The sequence below is a fragment of the Panthera onca genome, chromosome B3 (genome assembly GCF_046562875.1).
Source record: "Panthera onca isolate mPanOnc1 chromosome B3, mPanOnc1 haplotype 2, whole genome shotgun sequence".
NCBI classification, from domain to species: Eukaryota; Metazoa; Chordata; class Mammalia; order Carnivora; family Felidae; genus Panthera; species Panthera onca.
In genome coordinates this window covers 106,881,356-106,901,371 of record NC_138344.1, presented here as the reverse complement: position 1 = coordinate 106,901,371, position 20,016 = coordinate 106,881,356, and the positions used below count along the sequence as shown (strand labels likewise).

Sequence of the window (20,016 nt, the reverse complement as noted above, 5' to 3'; positions counted from 1 at the left end):
ATGCTAACATGGATGTAAATTAAAAAAATAAGTTAAATAAAATTTTTTTCAAAAACCCTTTACTAGATTTTTTTTTAGTTCACACATTAGATAAACTCCCAAAAAACAAAGTTCTCAACCAAAAAGATATTTCACCTACAATTCAAACTCAGTACTATATCCAAAATAAGTTTAGCATCTGGCCTCCCAAAGTGATCATACACCTATATTCCTTGTGTCCACAAAGTGCACACCTACATCTCAATCAACTTCATTTGAAACTGCAAATTTAGCTCTATTTACTCCCTCTCCCCCTCCCATTCCTCTTAAATTAAATCAGTCTCTACATCCTATTAGCATCGCTCCCTATAATTTTACAAATGTTTCCTTCTCTATTGCCAAGGTCGCTACTCTAATTCAGGCCCCCCAGTGGAGAAGAGAATTCAAACTTCATCTAGAAGGATTAGTAGGAATAAATGTAAAAAGTCAGGGGCTGAGATATGAAGGCTGGAAAAGTGAACTACTTGATTAGAGGCATAGAAGCAGAAAAAGATGAGCCACATAGTAAAATAGAGCCATATACTCAATTAAGTGTAACAAGACACAGTGAAAAGAGAATTGATAGAGTGGTAAATTCTCCTTGCAATGATAAAAGGACACACAGAGAAAGAAAAGATTTCATAGGGAGTATTATGGGTTAAATGTATCCCCCCCCCCCAAATATATGTTGAAGTCTTAACCCCTAGTACATGTAAAAGTGACCTTATTTGGAAATAGGGTCTTTGCAGACATAATCAAATTAAGATGGGGTCATACTAGAAATTCAGACACAGACACACAGGGGAGAAGGCCATGTGGAGACAAAGGTAGAGATCAGAGTGGTACTGAAGGTTCTGACAACCACCAGAAGCTAGAAGAGGCAAGGAAGGATTCTTCCCTAGAGCATTTAGAGAAAGCATGACCTTGATGATACCTCAATTTCAGACTTCTAGACTCTAAATTTCTTTTTTAGTAATTTATTTCAGTGGCTCTCGGAAACCTAGGAGGTTGAGGCAAACACTTGAAACAGTAGGTATTTACCCGCATTGGAGAGTGGAACAGCTATATGGGCAGAGAAAACAAAGGTGCAAAGACATGAATAAAGCTGGAATGCTTAGTATATCCAAGTCATGAAGTATGGGGGTGGGGGAAAGCTCTAGATAAAACTGGAAAGGAAAGCAGAGGACAAATCATGGAGCATCCATCAAACCATACTAAGGAAATCTGTGTCATTAAGGAAATCTGAGGGATAACTTTAGAAAGATGATTAGAAGCAGTGAAGTATTCAGACCAATGGGATCATAACTGAAGACAGGAAAACTGGTTAGAAGAACATTTCGATACCCAGATAAGAAATGATGAGAGCTCTAAATAAGGTAATAATAATAGAATTAGAGGAGGAACCAGGTTTGAAAAATGATGGGGAGAGACTATCAACAGTATAGGAAGACAGACCAGATGTGGCTTGAACACTCGGATAAAGAATGCAAGAGAAACAAATGGTAAACATTTAAAAATTCAACTCTGGAATGCTGAATTAAAAGTGCCTATAATAATCAAGAAATAAATGTCTATTAACGATACATACATATATATACACATATATATACATATACATATATACATATATATACATATACATACATACATATACATATATGTATACATATTACATAGTAAAATTCTACAAGCTCAGGAGAAAAACAATGTGCTGCAGAAACATTTGAGAGTAATTAGTATACAGGGTTAACTCATAGAGAGAAGCACTGAAAGGAACCATGTTTTAGAGTCAGGAAGGAAAGCTTAAGTCTCCTAATATTGAACGGGGAAGGTGAGGGCAGCAGGACGAGGAGGAGAATGGAGTGGCCCCACAGAAGTTAAGGAAGAGGGATTCCCTATCAAGGGAGAAGCCTACACCAAACACAGCCAACAGGCCCAGTGAGATTCAGACCAACAGTTCATCATCTTTGACAATGAGAAACTGGTAGCCTCAATTTTCTCACTGAAATAGAATATATGAGCATCTTGGACATAGCAGATCTCAATAAATATTGATTGGCTAACTAGCTGACTGAATAACCGGGACAACAGCCATCATTAAAAAATCAAACACTGTGGGAATGAAGAAGAAGGTAATGGACTGAGAGAAGGAAAACAGGTTGAAAATTAAAGGTCTCTGTGTTCTTCCTCATGGCACTACGGTACCCAGTCAACCTCCTTTGCCTTCACCTCCTACTCCTAATCCATCAGTATAGGACTTGCTATTTTAAACTCAAACTGTTTCTCCAATTCATCCCACCTCTCCATTTTTTAAGTCACCTCTGAACCCACCAACATGACTGCAATAATTTCCCATTGGTTTCCCAAATTCCAACCTCAATTCTCTCAAATTCAACCTCCACAAAACCACTATATTCATTTTTTTTTTTTACCACTATATTCATTCTAACAAAGACAATACATTATCACTTGGTTTAAAACCCTTCAATGATGATCATCCACAACCAGGTTTTTATAACATTACTCTAAGGAATCTTGAATTCTCTAATAAGATGCCTAAGGTATACTACAAAGAGACTGAACAGATGGGAATTCAGCCTATCCCTCTACCCACTAAGAAAAGTTTGGTTTCACTTCAACCAAAGTATTCCAAGCAAGTTTTCATTTGAAGAAAAAGTTCACCGAAATTAGATTATTCTTTTACTGCAACACTCACTATTATTTCCTAGCTTAAAACTCTGAATGAGGGGTGCCTGGGTGGCTCAGTAGGTTCAGTGACTCTTGACTTTGGCTCGGGTCATAATCCCAGGGTTGTGAGATCGAGCTCCATATCAGGCTGAGCGTGGAGCCTGCTTAAGATTCATTCTCTGTCTCTCTCTGCCCCTCACCCGTGCTCTCTCTCTCTCTCTCAAAACAAACTTAAAAAAAAAAAACTCTCTCTCTCTCTCTCTCTCTCTCTCTCTCCCCATCTGCCCCTCCCCCACTCACACACACACTCTGTCTCTCTCTCTCTCTCTCTCTCTCTCTCTCTAAAAATAAATAGGGGCGCCTGGGTGGCTCACTCGGTTAAGTGGCCGACTTCGGCCCAGGTCACAATCTCGCGGTCCGTGAGTTCGAGCCCCGCATCGGGCTCTGGGTTGACGGCTCAGAGCCTGGAGCCTGTTTCAAATTCTGTGTCTCCCTCTCTCTGACCCTCCCCCGTTCATGCTCTGTCTCTCTCTGTCTCAAAAATAAATAAACGTTAAAAATAAATAAATAAATGAAAACTTCAAAGCTCTGAATGAAAAAAAGTACTCACTTAAAAGGAACATCCTTCTATTAATGAGTTAAATGGCACTAATGGAACAAGTTACCTAAGAATACCTATTTTGCATGTATCTTCTAACTCAGTGAAAGCTACTGGGCAAAGAGTAATTTTTATGTCACACTGATCCTCTCAGAAATGAGACACCTTTCTAAGGAAGCCAGGCTGGGTATGAATGGAATTAGAATGTAGTGTCAATCCCTTGAGAACTTTATGGCAGGAAAGAAGTACTGAAATGAAACACTCCTAAGACTATAAGGAGAAAGTCCCTCTAAACACAAGATGAAAACACAAGCTATGTGATCCAAATATGACTTGTATCATTTTTACCAATGATCACAAATTCCTGACAAAGTACCTCAAAAATAATCACCTCTGCTTTCCTCTAAAACTGGAAAGCCCAGCATTAAAAAAATGACAGCTAAACTGTATAAGTTGGACAATTAAATCTCTGCATGCTCACAATTCATCTCTCTCTCTCTCGCTCTCTCTCTCTCTCTCTATATATATATACACACAGACACACACAATACACATACACACATATATATGTGTGTGTACATATACATATACACACATATGTATATGTATACATATACAAATACTATATACATATACATAGTATTTCTGGCCTAGATTTCAGCTAAATTCTTTGTAATTTTAACTAGTTTTAGAGGAAGATAGCTTTTCAGGAATCAGATGGAAACATTCATTTCTAAAGCAAAAGAAGAAAATACTTAGCAACCAACCAGCTTTAACTTATTTTTCTGAATGACATCTTTGTTTTCCTTTTGGTACATCTCCATTTTCTTTTTGGTGTTGTCCAAATCCACATTATTGGTCAAGTTGAAAACTGCATCAGAAAGGAAACAATGACATGAAAAACAGTTTTAATATAAATCTTGAGTCACAATAAAAAAAATTCATCACACTGACTTAATTCATCAGATTGTCATTACTTACAGCTATATTTATGTCCTTTTACCTAATACCTACTTTAGAAACTAGTTCTAGTTCAGCAACTATGTTTTCAGAGCCAAAGACTATCAGACTATCACACAGAATATCTAAATCTCTGAATCACCCCAGAAAACCTAAGATACGTGTTTGTCATAATCATATTAGATTTGATTTTTAAAGTCCCCATTCTAACTTTAAAAGTACATAAAAGATTACTTAAATTATTTAAATATAAAGAGTAAGTCTGGGATCTATTATACTAGTCAGAATCAAAACTGAAAAGAATCTGTGCTCTACAAAGAGAAAATTTATCCAACAGAATAAAAAATATTATATAATTATATAATTTATAGAAAACAAAAACAAGTTTAATTCGCATTCCAATGGTCCCTATAGTCTAGATGTAAAGAAGCATGATATAGGGGCACGTGGTGGCTCAGTCGGTTAGGCGTCCAACTTCAGCTCAGGTCATAATCTCGCACTCGAGCCCCACATCGGGCTCTGAGCTGTCAGCTCAGAGACTGGAGCCTGCTTCAGATTCTGTGTCTGCCTCTCTCTCTACCCCTTCTCTGCTCTCTTTCTTTCTCTCAAAAATAAACAAACATTAAAAAAATTTTTTAATAAATAAAATGATATAGATAGCAGTTAAAAATTAACTAGGAAGGTAAAGGATAAACTGGCACCAAAACTTAAGACTGAAACTATTTCATAAGAGAAGCCACTGAGGTATGTTCAAAAAAGATGATGGTAGGGGCGCCTGGGTGGCTCAGTCGGTTGGGCGTCCGACTTCGGCTCAGGTCATGATCTCGTGGTTCGTGGGTTCGAGCCCCACATCGGGCTCTGTGCTGACAGCTCAGAGCCTGGAGCCTGCTTCAGATTCTGTGTCTCCCTCTCTCTCTGCCCCTCCCTGCTCATACTCTGTCTCTCTCTGTCTCAAAAATAAATAAACCATTAAAAAAAAATTAAAAAAAAACAAAAAAAGATGATAAATTTTCAATGAGTTAGATTTTTTAATGTATAATTATTTAATAATTTTATAATATTTTATATAATTCTGACTCAAAATAATGCCTTACTCCCTTCTAAGTTTACCTATACAAATCAAAGTGTCAATATAATACTCTGAATAACAACCAAAAAACTCTTTTGGTACAGGGCACCTGGGAGGCTCAGTCAGTTAAGCGTCCATCTCTGGCTCAGGTTATGATCTCACAGTTCATGAGTTTGAGCCCTGCATCGGGCTCTATGCTGTCAGCACAGAGCCCACTTTGGATTCTCTGCCCCTCCCCTTTTCGTGCACGCTCTCTCTCTCTCTCTCTCTCAAAAATAAATTTTAAAAATAAGAAACTCTTTTGGTACATACAAATTCATATCATAAAGTACCACCACACTACCCCACATGTTACTGTGTTTGCATCAGCCTGTCTAAAGAAAAATCCAGGGGCGCCTGGGTGGCTCAGTCGGTTAAGTGTCCGACTTTGGCTCAGGTCATGATCTCGTGGTCCATGGGTTCGAGCCCGGCGTAGGGCTCTGTGCTGACAGCTCAGAGCCTGGAGCCTGTTTCAGATTCTGTGTCCCCCTCTTTCTCTGACCCTCCCCTGTTCATGCTCTCTCTCTCTCTCTCTCTCTCAAAAATAAATAAATGTTAAAAAAAAATTTTTTTTGTTTAAATAAAAAAAAGAAAAAAAAAAGAAAAATCCGTATTATTAAGATTCTCCTGTTCCATAATTCAATTCAGACCTGCCTGGGCTTCTTCTGTAATCTTTTCCATCCATTATTACCTATTCTATCCCTTCACCAATTACTTTTCCCTACTTCCTGCTTGTTCTATAAACAGGTTTCATCTACCCTAAACAACTATGCTCTAAGCCATGTCTTTAAGTGAAACAGTGAGCCCTGTCTCACTCTTTCCTTTAATAACCATCTCAAATAGTTGCTTGACTTTTTGCTTTTACTTGTTCTTTTTTTTTCTTATTTGAGTACAGTTGACACATAATGTTATATTAGTTTCAGATGTACAACACAGTGATTCAACAACCAAATGTTATGATATGCTCACCACAAGTTTAGCTATCAACTGTCACCATGCAACCCTATTACAACACCAATGACTATATTCCATATGTTGTACCTTTTATTCCTATGACTTATTCATTCCATGACTGGAAGCCTGTATCTCCTACTCCCATTCACCCATGTTACCCATCCCCTCACCCCCTCCCTACTGGCAATGATCAGTTTGTTCTCTATTTTTATCAGTTTGATTCCACTTTTTGTTTGTTTTTTCAGATTCCACATATAAGTGAAATCATATGATGTGTCTCCTAAGGCAAAGGAAACAAAAGCCAAAATAAACTACTGGGACTACATCAAAATAAAAAGCTTTTTGCACAGTGAAAAAAAAACATCAACAAAACAAAAAGTCAACCTGCTGAATGAGAGAAGGTATTTGCAAATGATATATCTGATAAGGGGTTAATATATAAAATTTATAAAAAACTGATACAACTCAACACCAAAAAAACCCAAATAATCCAATTGAAAATAGGCAGAGGAGGGGCACCTGGGTGGTTCAGTCAGTTAAGCATCCGACTTCAGCTCAGGTCATGATCTCACAGTTCATGAGTTCGAGTCCTGCATCAGGTTCTGTGCTAACAGCTTGGAGCCTGAAGCCTACTTCAGATTCTATGTCTCCCTCTGTCTCTGCCCCTCCCCTGCTAGCGCTCTCTTTCTCTCTCTCTCAAAAATAAACAGTAAAAAAAATTTTGTTTAAACAGGCAGAGGACCTAAATGAACATTTTTCCAAAGAAGATATACCAATGGCTAACAGACACATGAAAAGATGTTCAACATCCCTAATCATCAGGGAAATGCAAACCAAAACCACAATGAGATATCACCTTACACCTATCAGAATGGCTAAAATCAAAACAGAAAGAAATAACAAGTGTCGGCAAAGATGCAGAGAAAAAGGAACCCTCATATACTATTGGTGGGAATGTAAATTAATACAGCAACTGTGAAAAACAATATGAAGGTTCTCAAAAAAGTAAAGGTAGAAATACCATATGATACAGTAATTCACTACCTGGTATTTACCCAAAGAAAACAAAAACACTAATTCAAAAGATGTATGCACCACTCTGTTTATTGCAGCATCATTTACAATAGCCATGATACGGAAGCAATTCACATGTCCGTCAATAGATGAACAGAAAGAGAAGGTGTGGGATATGTACATATACAATGGAATATTAGCCATTTAAAAAAAAATGAGGTCTTGGCATTTGTGACAACAGGTATGGACCTGGAGGGTACTACACTAAGTGAAGTAAGTCAGACAGAGAAAGTCAAATAGTACCTAGACTTTTGGATTATAGAGCCCTGTAAGAGTTGAAAAGTAATATTGGGAGCCCAACATAGCGTTACCTATTTTGTTGAACAAGGCATCAAACATACCCTAAAAACCAATTTGATCAATAATTTCATTTTTATCTCCTCAAAGGCCACCTTATTTCAGAACATCAAATTATCATAATCATTGTTAATATCCCAGACTAATTTAGGTATGTAGAAAAAACAAAAGCAAACATCAATTCTATGATATGCAATCTTAAAACTCTGGGAGAAATTAGAGAAAATGAGAAACAATAGCCCCTAGCTACTTCTCCAGCCTTTTTTTACCACAAAGTAGAAAAGAAAATAATAATGGTGGTAAACCAGGAAATCTGGCTAGGATACAATGTAAGACATTCCCCATAAATCACATTCTGACCCCAACACACAACAGAGGAGAAGGCTCAAAACTACCAAGTGCCCTTAGAAAGTCAACTGAGATCCATTAGTTAATACAGTATGATTCCACTACCTTTGCCAATTGCTCACATTTTACTCCTTGTATTTAACAGGTCATCTATTAAGCCACCAAATCCAGTAATCTACCATCCTCAATATCTATGCCACTCAACAGTGTTCATCACTTACACTTCCTTAGGCACTTCCTTCTCTTGACTAACTTAAATACATTCTCCTGATCTCTCTCCTACTATTCCAACTACTCTTTCCTGTTTCCATCTCTGGCTCTTCTTGGCCTCTAACTAATCTATATAATTCTAGCTTTTGCCTTCTTTCCTCCCTCCCTATTCTTGAGGCAATCTCATCACTTCCCATAGTTTCAACCAAATAAATGCCAGCAAAAGCTGACACCATCTCAAAGTGCATTTCAGAAAACCAATTAATAGATTAATGACATTAATGACACCAAGACTTAACACCTGATTCATCTGACCCACTCTCCTTTGCATTCCACAAACACCAGTTCCCAAATCCTACAGTTACCACCAAAATCTCTTTAAAACTGCCCTTATTCTCAAAGTGCCCTGACAATATACCAAACCATATAATATTTCTCCCTGGATAACGTATAATAATCTCTGCCTTCATTTTCTATTTCCAGAATCTTCGCATCTGACCCTACACTCTAACCAATCCATAATATACAGTGCTGTCAGACTAATATTTCTGAAGCATACCTCAAATCCCCTTCCAGTTCTACCATCCAAAAGTGCTCTCATCCCCTCTGCCTTTCCCCCCTTTACTAAATAAATAAATAAATAAATCAAACACTTTCAAAGGCTTTCTTTTTTTTTTAAAGTTTATTTAACGTGTGCATTCACACGTTGGGGAGGGGTAGAAGGAGAGGGGGAGAGAGAATCCCAAGCAGGTTCCATGCAGTCAGCCTGGAGCCTGCTGCAGGGCTAGATCTCACCAATCGCTGAGATCGTGACCTGAGCCAAAATCAAGAGTCAGACGCTTAACTGAAACTAAAGATCTCTCACTGGGGAGATCACCCCTAAACACATGAACTGAATAATACAAGACACAATATCATCAAATGACAACAGGGAAAAACTAAAAGTATCCTTGCTTCATGCATTCAACAATATTTAGTACTGTTCTAGTTGTTGAGTAAGTGTTTATTAAAAGAATAAACTATCGTGGGGCACCTGGGTAGCTCAGTTGGTGAAGTGTCCGACTTCAGCTCAGATCATGATCTCACAGTTCATGGGTTCGAGGCCCATGTCAGGCTCTACACTGACAGCTCAGAGCCTGGAGCCTGCTTCAGATTCTGTGTCTCCCTCTCTCTCTGCCCCTCTTCTGCTTGCACTCTGTCTCTCTTTCTCTTTCTCTCAAAAATAAACATTAAAAAAATTAATAAAAGAATAAACTATTCTTCCTTTTTTTAAAATTTTTTTTTAATGTTTATTCATTTTTGAGACGGACTGAGCATGAGTGGGGGAGGGACAGAGAGAGAAGGAGACACAGAATCCGAAACAGGCTCCAGGCTCTGAGCTGTCAGCACAGAGCCCGACGTGGGGCTCGAACCCACAAACTGTGAGATCATGACCTGAGCTGAAGTCAGACGCCTAACCAACTGAGCCACCCAGGAGTCCCATTAACTATTCTTCCTTTTAATGGAATCAGCTACCAATTAACCCTACAAAGTTCTGATTATGTCATTCAGTCATGAGTCACTCAGTTCACTCATTGCTTCTGCATCCACAATGCCTTGAGAAAAGAAAAATCCAACCTTATCTCTTACATTGCTTTTTCCTTTCTGCTCTGGGAGTTCTGCAGATTCCTCATAGCCTCTTCAAGAAACAATGGAAAGATTGCACAATTCCAACCAGAGAGGCTTTGCTTCATTTGTTTGCTTAAAATGATCTCCTCAAAATTTTGCTTGAAGAATACAATCTATAATGTGTGTGTATCAAGTATCTACAATATACATATGACAAGCACTATGTCCAGGTTCGGCCTAATTACATCACTTAAACCTCCCAAAAACCTTCTGAGATAGGTATTACTATTATTCACACTTTATGGATAAGGTTTAAAGACATTAAATAACTACATCCAAGTTATACAGGAAGTAAATGTTGTAACCAGGATTATAACTTAGGCTATCTGATTCTAAAGCCTAAACTTTTATCTACAATGCTAGGTATATTGCTTCTCTCAATGCCTGAAAACCACTGGTAGCACAATTCAGCTCTTCTTCTGTACACCTGTACAGGCCCCGTAATTTTCTACCTCCAAACCTGTTATCATACTGCTTCTCCCAGAGGATCCATATTTTAGTACCAACCTCAATGAAGAACAATTGTGGATATCCTTATCTGGCCTACCCTTCTATACCCAGCTTAATCACCAGCTCTTCTTCATAACTCACTTTGCAGGTACAATCTCTCTATCCCTGAATGCCCACAATACATTGCCTAATATCATGCTGGTAGCACTTACCCACTTTCTACCCTATAAAAAATTTTTTTTAACATTTATTTAATTTTCAGAGACAGAGAGCCAGTGAGGGAGGGGCAGAGAGAGAGAGAGAGAGAGAGAGACAGAATCCAAAGCAGACTCCAGGCTCCAAGCTGTCAGCACAGAGACTGACGCAGGGCTTGAACCCACACAAACTGTGAGATCATGACCTGGGTCGAAGTCGGACACTTAACCAACTGAGCCACCCAGGTGCCCCAAGTTATTTTAAATGTACATATCTATTTGACCTAATAAAGTGTTCCTTGAGGGCAGATTCTAGGTCTGATTCATCTTTATCAGTCCCAGTACTTCAATAAAAAACATCCATTGCATACCCCTTAAAATGGCAAAAATCCAATACACTGACAACACCAAAATGCTGACATGGATGTGAGGAACTCTCATTCATTGCAGCAGGAATGCAAAATGACACAACACTTTGGGAGACAGTTTCTTATCATTTTATCTAACAATCATACTCCTTGGTATTTATCCAAAGGAACTGCAAACTGTCCACACAAAAACCTGTACACAGATATTTATAGCAGCTTTATTTGTAATTGCCAAAGCATGGAAGCAACCAAGATGTCTTTCAATAGGTTAGTGGATAAACTGTGGTATATCCAGACCATATTGCTCAGCACTAAAAAGAAATGAGCTATGAAATCCTGAAAAGACATGGAGGAACCTTAAATGCTTATTACTAACTGAAAGAAGCCAATTTGAGAAAGCTACATAGAATATGATTCTAACTACATGACAGTCTAAAAAGGTAAGTCTACAAAGACAGAAACAGATCAATGGTTGCCAGAAGTTAAGGGAGGAAAAAGGGAAAACTAGGCAGAGCACAGAGGAATTTTAGGGCTGTGAAACTATTCTGTACAATACCATAATGGTGGATACATGTCATTATATATTTGTCCAAACCCATAAAATGTACAAAATCAAGAGTAAACTCTCATGTAAACTATGGTCTTTGGGCAATAATGATATGTCAATGTAGGTTCATCAATTATAACAAATTTACCACTCTGGTTGGAGATGTTGATAGCAGGGAAGTCCGTGCATGTGCGGGACAGGGGCTATATAGGAATTCTTTACTTGCTGCTGGCTATGACTCTAAAACTACTCTAAAAAATAAAATCTATTAAAAAAGGGGGGAGGGGGAACTTCCCATCTGGTAAGAGCTCAAGAAACACTTAATTACCAAAAGAGGGAAAAAAAATACATAAAATAAACCAATGCTAATGTTTATAATTATCTTTATAATTACGGATTTAATTAAGATGACCTTTATAAATTACAGAATTGAATTCTACAGAATGGTAAAGCAAGTGGATATAAAAGTACAGGAAAAAATTATCTTGGTTTCTTATGGCTATAAATCTACTGAGAAGTAAAAGTATTTAAATTGGTATCTATGTTGAACTCTAACAGAATATTTAGAGCAGTTTAAGAAAACAAAAAGTTTATCAGCAAGCTAGACAGTATACTACTGATTTAAACTTTCTATTTAATGGAACCCAGAAACAGGTAAAATTGAATTATAAATGAAATTTATCTGTATATGATTTTTTGTGATTAGAAACCTCATGATGAATTCCAATAAAACTAAAATAATCTATTTCTGTATTTCATTTTTTAATTTAGGAAACTAAGGTAATACCAGTATAATAGATACAAATCATAATCATAAATAATACAAATTGCTTCCTTTAAAAAGAAAAAATAAGAGTTTAAAAAGAAAGTAAAGTACTATTTTTAAAACTTTTCAGATGAAGCAAGTCTCATTCATGTCATAATGAATCAGGTTGGTATAATGGCCTTGAGAAAAAAAGAATAGAAGATAATTTTCTATAACAATCATTTGGCCCTTTATCTGGTTACTGGTTTAGCTCAGATGTTGACCTGCCTTTAGTCAAGTATTAGAAGGCAACAAAAAACCTATTGTATTTTCTGAAAGATTTAATGTTATTTAAGTACAATTTTGAAGTCTTTTTGACATCCAGAATTTATAATTAAAGCCCTTAGGACTTTCTCACCCTTTCAAAATAAGCATACCCTGAACCGAAAGAATAATCTATTTATTATGAAACTAAGAGCAAACCTTTGAGATAATCCCTGAGGGCAAAAGGAACAAGAATTTTTATGTTTAGATTGTCATAACCACAGAAAAGAGCCTATTGTTAATGCCATAAGAAAGTTCATCTTCATGTGTGCCCTTTCTATTGTAATTTTTATGCCATTATTCAAAATCATAGTATTTTAAAATTTTTTTATTTGTGATGTTCAAAGGACTCATAATGAAATTTATTTAACAAAATGGCCAATCCCTAACTTATAAATCCTCAAACACGTACTCCTTAGCCTCCCTCCCAACTCTGTTCCTCTCACTCTAGGCCAAAGCATCTTCAATAGCACCCTTCTACCTTTAATACTGAGTTCAATCTTCTTTAAGGGCCTTCAAAATATGAACCCAATCTACTTTTTATCCACTCCTGCTATTTCACCAATTAGCACCCCATATTCTGCATTCAGACTAGTAACTCCTCTGAGAGTAGCAAGCACTTTGATGGGCTCTGAGAGTCAGAAAAACCTATGTTCAAAATTTGGCTCCAGTATTTACTAGCAATGAGATCCTCGGCACAATACTTAACTCCCTTTACCTCTTCTCCATATGCTAAGCAGGGATAAAAATGCCTGTCTCACAGCTGTGAAAATTATACACGATAATGGGAGTACAGCAGAAGTCTGGCACTTAGCAGGTGTCCATAAAATTAACATTTTATACTTTTGATTAATACAGACATAGCCAATACAGGTACCACAGACATCAAACTGATCATCTTTGAAAGCATGAAAAAAACACAAAGTAGATAGCTGCTGAAACATGATTTTAAAAGGAAGTGTGATTTATACCACAACAATTAAAACAATAACACACAACAAAGCGGTGGAGCCACACCCTAACAAAACTTAGAAGAGCTAAAACTAGTCTTTCCTTCATTGCTTCACTCTCCACCCAACAAAACAATAAAAAATATTGCCTGTTCTTCAGTTTTTACTTTCTAGATTAATACCATACAACTGCTCAAGGTCATGAATTTTAATTCATCTTTGCCTGCTCTTCCTACTTACTTCCTGTATCAAATTAGTCCTTGAATATTCTGTCTCTAAAACATCCCCTTTATCTATCCCTCCCTAACTACCTGCTCCAAGCTCTCATTATTTCTCATCCAAATTGCTATAATGGCCCCTGAGAAATCGTTTCTCAGCCTCAAGGATCTCCTGTCAATATTACACATCACTACCACACTATCCTTGCTGGCTCATTACTAGCCAGAGAATAAAATCTTACCCTGACAGTCTAGCTTGCAAAGCCCTCATTAACCCAGGTCTACTCTGTTTCTCAAGCCTCATTTCTGGTCATTCCCCATGTTCTACCTACCTATAACATTACTTGTCCATTCTCCAACATGCTCAATACCCTTGTACCTCTGTAACTCTGTCTTTTGCTACATATGTTTTTCCATCCTCTTTCCACTGATAAACTCCTATTCCATTTTTTAAGGTCAAATTCAAATATGACCTCTTCTCTGATCAAACTATACCTCTATTTCCCAATGATGAATTAATTGTTCTGTTATCTGTATTCCCATAACACTTTACAAATAAATGCCTGTACTACTTTCCCATTAAATTATAAATATTAGTTTAAATAATTATTTCCCCTTTAGAGTCTGAACTTACAGAAGGCAAAGATCATATATGTTCATCAAGTAAAGTAGTTCAATAGAACAATTAATATTTGTTAAACTGAGCTAAAGCTCAGAAAATAAACTAAGTCCATGACGCTAGGCCCCAAACTTCATCAATATCATTAAATATAATTAGAACTGCTCTTTATCCAACATGATCAAGATTAGTAGCTGATGATTTACAAAAGTCTGTTAAGGGAGGGAAACACACATACACACTCCTTAAATACTTTAACTTAAAACATATAAAGTAAGGGTAGTCATTCTCTAACTTAATGACATACAACCAATGTCTAGCCTTTAATTTCTTTAATTGTCCTTTCTCTTTTTTTAAGTTTATTTATTTATTTTGAGAGAAAAAGAGACTGTGCTAGTGGGTAGAGGCAGAAAGAGAAAAAGAGAGAGAGAGAGAGAGAGAGAGAGAGAGAGAGAGAGAATCCCAAGCAGGCTCCATGCTGCCAGCACAGAGCCCAATATGGGGCTCGAACCCACGAAGCAGTGAGATCATGACCTAAGCCAAAACCAGGAGTCAGATGCTTAACAGACTGAGCCACCCAGGCACCCCTGCTTCTTTCCTGTATAAACCACACCTGTCACCTACACTGTTCAGTTTCCATTTTTTAAAGTGGAAAAAGAACTTGAGAAGCAGAACGCTTCAGGAGATTTGCAATTTTTTTCCTAACACATGAACTACTTAATTAAATTACATAATTATAAGTTTAATATAAGAAGACTTGGTTACCAATGCAAACAACTCTCAGTATATAAGTGAACTGGTGAGAGAAGTACAAAAGTGTACGTGACGACATCTTCTAATGAACAAGGGTCATCTTCATTATGCTTTGGACATCAATCAGTACTTTTTATGGGAGGACTGGGAAATGTCAGTCACCCCAACGGATCAAGAAAGTTTCAACATACTGCAACTGAAGATAGTCTTTCATGAATACACATGATAGCAGAATCACTTTCAAATTAAATGCTCCGAGCCACAGTTTTCCTATCTGGTAAGGAAAGGACTACATATCCTATAAGCCATAATATCCAGACTTGGTTCTTACTTGTCAATCCTAGCTCCCACTTCTAGACATAAACATGGTTTTACCTATGGGTCCCAGGTTATTTATATATTCAAAGTAATTCATCTCATAAAAAAAAAATATCTTGGGCGCCTGGGTGTCAGCACAGGGATTCTCTGTCTTCCTCTCTCTCTGCCCCTCCCCCGTGTGTGCGTGCCCGCACGCACTCTCTCTCTCTCTCAAAATAAATAAGCTTAAATGTGTGTGTGTGGGGGTGGGTGTGTGTACATATGAAATAATGGCTCAATCAGAACCTTATTCTAGAATCAAGATCCCTGCCCGCTTTCCCCACCTTCTTTGTCCATCAGTTTCTTTAGATTATCTTACCTGCCTGCTTGGACTTGTGACCATGTATTCAACTAGCTCTGTGACATTTATAATCTCCTTTCTCTTTATTGCCTGACCAGACTGTTGACTAATGACATTGCCTTCAGAATAAACATGAGCTGGATTTCTTCCTGCTTACTACCCAACTTCCTGTCCTGTACTTAATATCTACATACAGCCAGATTTTTACATTTTCCCAGTTCTTGCAGATTTGGGGGGTGTATCTTCTCCATATATATCCTAACTTTTCTACTTTGCCTTGGCACTTCCAATTCCACCCCCTTTTCAACTAAAATCCAAGCCACTGATGATTGCTAACATTATACACAAAGTGCAATGAATACAATTAAATAAAAAAAGCAATGGCTCCAAGGCATTAAAAGATCCAAGAAAAAGCTTAAGTTATATTCTGTACATGCTATTTGCTATGACCTAACAAGTGAACTTAGATATTTTAGAAAAGTTTTAATTACAGTTGAAATAAAAAGATTCTCTGGGTTTTTCTTAGTTAATAAAGAAATTAAAGGCATTAGAATACTACATTACTCAAGAGTTTAAGTTTTCTAAAAATTTTCCCCATATATAAACCTTCTAAAGAATGATCAGTTTGTTATATTTATATTTTAAATATGAAATAACAGAAGTATAGTGAGAAGAGAAGAATAAAAAAGATGATTTAATTCCCTACGTCTCATTCTTATCTTCACAGTCTATAATTTTGGTAATATTTCCAAAACTATATTGAGTAATAATAATTATGGCAGCTTTAAAAAAAACACATAACTTTTTTTTAATTGAAGTATAACAACTTCCAGGCTCTTTAACATCTATGAAATCTTATTTAAGAAAGAAAAAATAATCCTTTCTTTTGATGAAAGCATCCTTTTGACTAATCACAAAAGAAAAGGCCCCAAGATTACTCTATCCTCTGATTCAAGCATAACATGAAAAACAGAATGCCACTTCAACAGTCAACTGCTTCCGACTATTTTCAAAATACTGTATGCACAGAGACAAAAATGATAAACAACATATGGCTTTAGTCACCATAGACACAGTTACTAGAAATACTATTTTTTAAAAATCTGTATATTCGTTACTTGTGTTGACTCTAATGCCCCATCAACATACAGATATACAGAGATACAGTCTTTTTTCCCCAGATACAAAGTGATACGACTTTTCCTAAAACAAAATGTTTATTACTTAAGTATGTCCTTTACTTAAGCATGCCTTCTATTTAACAAACATGATTCAAGTACAACTGAAAGTAAATAGGTAAAAAATGTCAGCTATCACAACAAAACTTGTTAGAGATTTTTCTGTGAGATGTTGTCTTAGGCATATAAAAGATAAAAGTACACAGGGTAGCAACCAAAAGTACAAGCATCAAAAACATACCAATTTCCTCAGACTTCAAGATGTATTACAAAGCTGTAATCATCAAGACAGTATGGTACTGGCACAAAAACAGACACTCAGATCAGTGGAACAGAATAGAGAACCCAGAAATGGACTCACAAACATATGGCCAACCAATCTTTGAAAAAGCAGGAAAAGACTATCCAATGGAATAAAGGCAGTCTCTTCGGCAAGTGGTGCTGGGAAAACTTGACAGCGACATGCCAAAAAATGAACCTGGACAACTTTCTTACACCATACACAAAAATAAACTCAAAATGAATGAAAGACCTCAATGTGACAGGAAGCCATCAAAATCCTTGAGGAGAAAGCAGATAAAAACCTCTTTGACCTTAGCCGCAGCAACTTCTTACTCAACATGGCTCCGGAGGCAAGGGAAACAAAAGCCAAAATGAACTATTGGGACCTCATCAAAATAAAAAGCTTCTGCACAGCAAAGGCAACAATCAGCAAAACTAAAAGACAACAGACAGAATGGGAGAAGACATTTGCAAACGACATATCAGATAAAGGGTTAGGACCCAAAATCTATAAAGAACTTATAAAACTCAACACCCAAAAAACAAATAATCCAGTGAAGAAATGGGCAAAAGACATGAATAGACACTTCTCCAAAGAAGACATCCAAATGGCCAACCAACACATGAAAAAATGCTCAACGTCACTCATCATCAGGGAAATACAAATCAAAACCACAATGAGATACCACCTCACACCTGTCAGAATGACTAACATTAACAACTCAGGCAACAAAAGATGTTGGCAAGGGTGCGGAAAAGAGGATCTCTTATGCACTGCTGGTGGGAATGCAAACTGGTGCAGCCACTCTGGAAAACAGTATGGAGGTTCCTCAAAAAATGAAAAATAGATCTACCCTACGACCTGGCAATTGCACTACTAGGTATTTATCTAACAGATACAGGTGTGCTATTTCAAAGGGGCACATGCACCCCAATGTTTACAGCAGCACTATCAACAATAGCCAAAGCACGGAAAGAGCCCAAATGTCCATCGATGGATGAATGGATAAAGTAGATGTGGCATATATATATACAATGGAGTATTACTCAGTAATCAAAAAGAATGAAACTTGCCATTTGCAACTATGTGGATAGAACTAGAGGGTATTATGCTAAGCGAAATTAGTCAGAGAAAGACAAATTCATATGACTTCACTCATAGGAGGACTTTAAGTTACAAAACAGATGAACATTAGGGAAGGGAAGCAAAAGTAATATAAAAACAGGGAGAGGGACAAAATATAAAAGACTCTGAAATATAGAGAACAAACAGAGTTGGGGGGGAATGAGCTAAATGGGTAAGGGGCTTAAGGAATCTACTCCTGAAATCACTGTTGCACCATGTACTAACTAACTTGGATGTAAATTAGAAAAAATTAATAAATTACAGAAAGTAAAAAAAAAAAAAAAAAAAAACATACCAATTTCTTCCACTTCTTCCAGAAAATCATTATATTCTCTTAGACTAGGAAAGTCTTCTTCTCTTTTATTGTATCTTTAAGAAAGAAAAAAAAAATCAACACATTACATATCTCTTGTTTTCAATATTATCTAATCAGTTTGTTTCTTCTTACCTATTTTATTCATGATACATAGAAAAGGATTGCTTACTAAATAAAACACTGTTTTCTTGACACCGTGTTTGTAATTAGACCAAAAACGTCGTTCTTAAATTCTTATGACTACAAAGACAGAATAGAATCAAAAGAGAAAGATAAAAATATGTTAAATCCCTCTAAAACTTATGGAAAATAAAGAAAAAGAAATTAGGAACCTTATTTACTTGTTATAAATTGATTTGCTAACTTTCAGAAAGCTAAAGATTAATTCAAAAGACACCTTCCTATTTTTCATGACAACTATAGTCTAAAGAATACTAGATCATAAAATTCTGTAAATATTGTAATGTACCTGTAAAGAATTAGAAAAACTATAAGGGATCAATAAAAAATAAGAATCTAAAAGAGACTATCTCTCAGAGGTAATGCAAATACAAATACAAATAATGGGGGCATTAAGGAAGTAACACAGATTAAATACCTAGAAAGATGCTGCTAAAACACTGGTGACCTAGGTTTTAACATACACCACCAAAAATATCATATATATATTAAACATATATATTAAATATATTAAATATAATATATGATAAATATATTTATTTAAATACATATATTTAAATATATTTAAGTAAATATGTTTAAATATGATATTTAAATATGTATTTAAATATTATATGTAGATAAATTAAATATATTATATTTATATATTCTTTAAACTTCAAAAATAATCAGGTGACTTTTAATAAAAGGACAGATAAAATAAAACCCAAAACTATTCACAAAGAGTAAAAACTAAATTATAAATGAAAAAAATATTAAAAATAAATACATATGTCCATACATAAAGATAGATATTAAAACAAATTACAACACATTATATAACAGCCTTCAAATCTCTATTTATTTATTTATTTTTAATTTTTTTTAATGCTTATTTGAGAGAGACAGAATGCAAGTGGGTTAGAGGCAGAGAGAGAGGGAGACACAGAATCCAAAGCAGGCTCCAGGCTCCAAGCCGCCAGCACAGAGCTCGATGTGAGGCTTGAACTCACAGAGCTGTGAGATCATGACCTGAGCCAAAGTCAGACGCTCAACCAACTGGGCCACCCAGGCGCCCCCTTCAAATCTCAATTTAAACATGATATCAGTGACCTACACCAATACTGTCACTAACTTCATAGTATTTTTCTCAATTCATAGTCACATAGTTGTTTAGTTTGCCTGTCTTATTATCTACCTCCATGC

The 20,016-nt window shown here is 36.3% G+C and overlaps 1 protein-coding gene across 1 annotated transcript in view; it reads right to left on the bottom strand.

Annotated features, from left to right (window-relative positions):
* The window catches only part of MNAT1 (MNAT1 component of CDK activating kinase), a 218,820-nt gene that overhangs the window by 136,204 nt on the left and 62,600 nt on the right, over positions 1-20,016 (bottom strand). Inside the window, exons 3-4 of the mRNA XM_078448176.1 lie at positions 18,631-18,704; positions 4,072-4,175 (exon numbers count right to left, since the gene is read on the bottom strand). Coding sequence (XP_078304302.1) covers positions 4,072-4,175; positions 18,631-18,704 — 178 coding nt within the window. The remainder of the gene's footprint in view (positions 1-4,071; positions 4,176-18,630; positions 18,705-20,016) is intronic.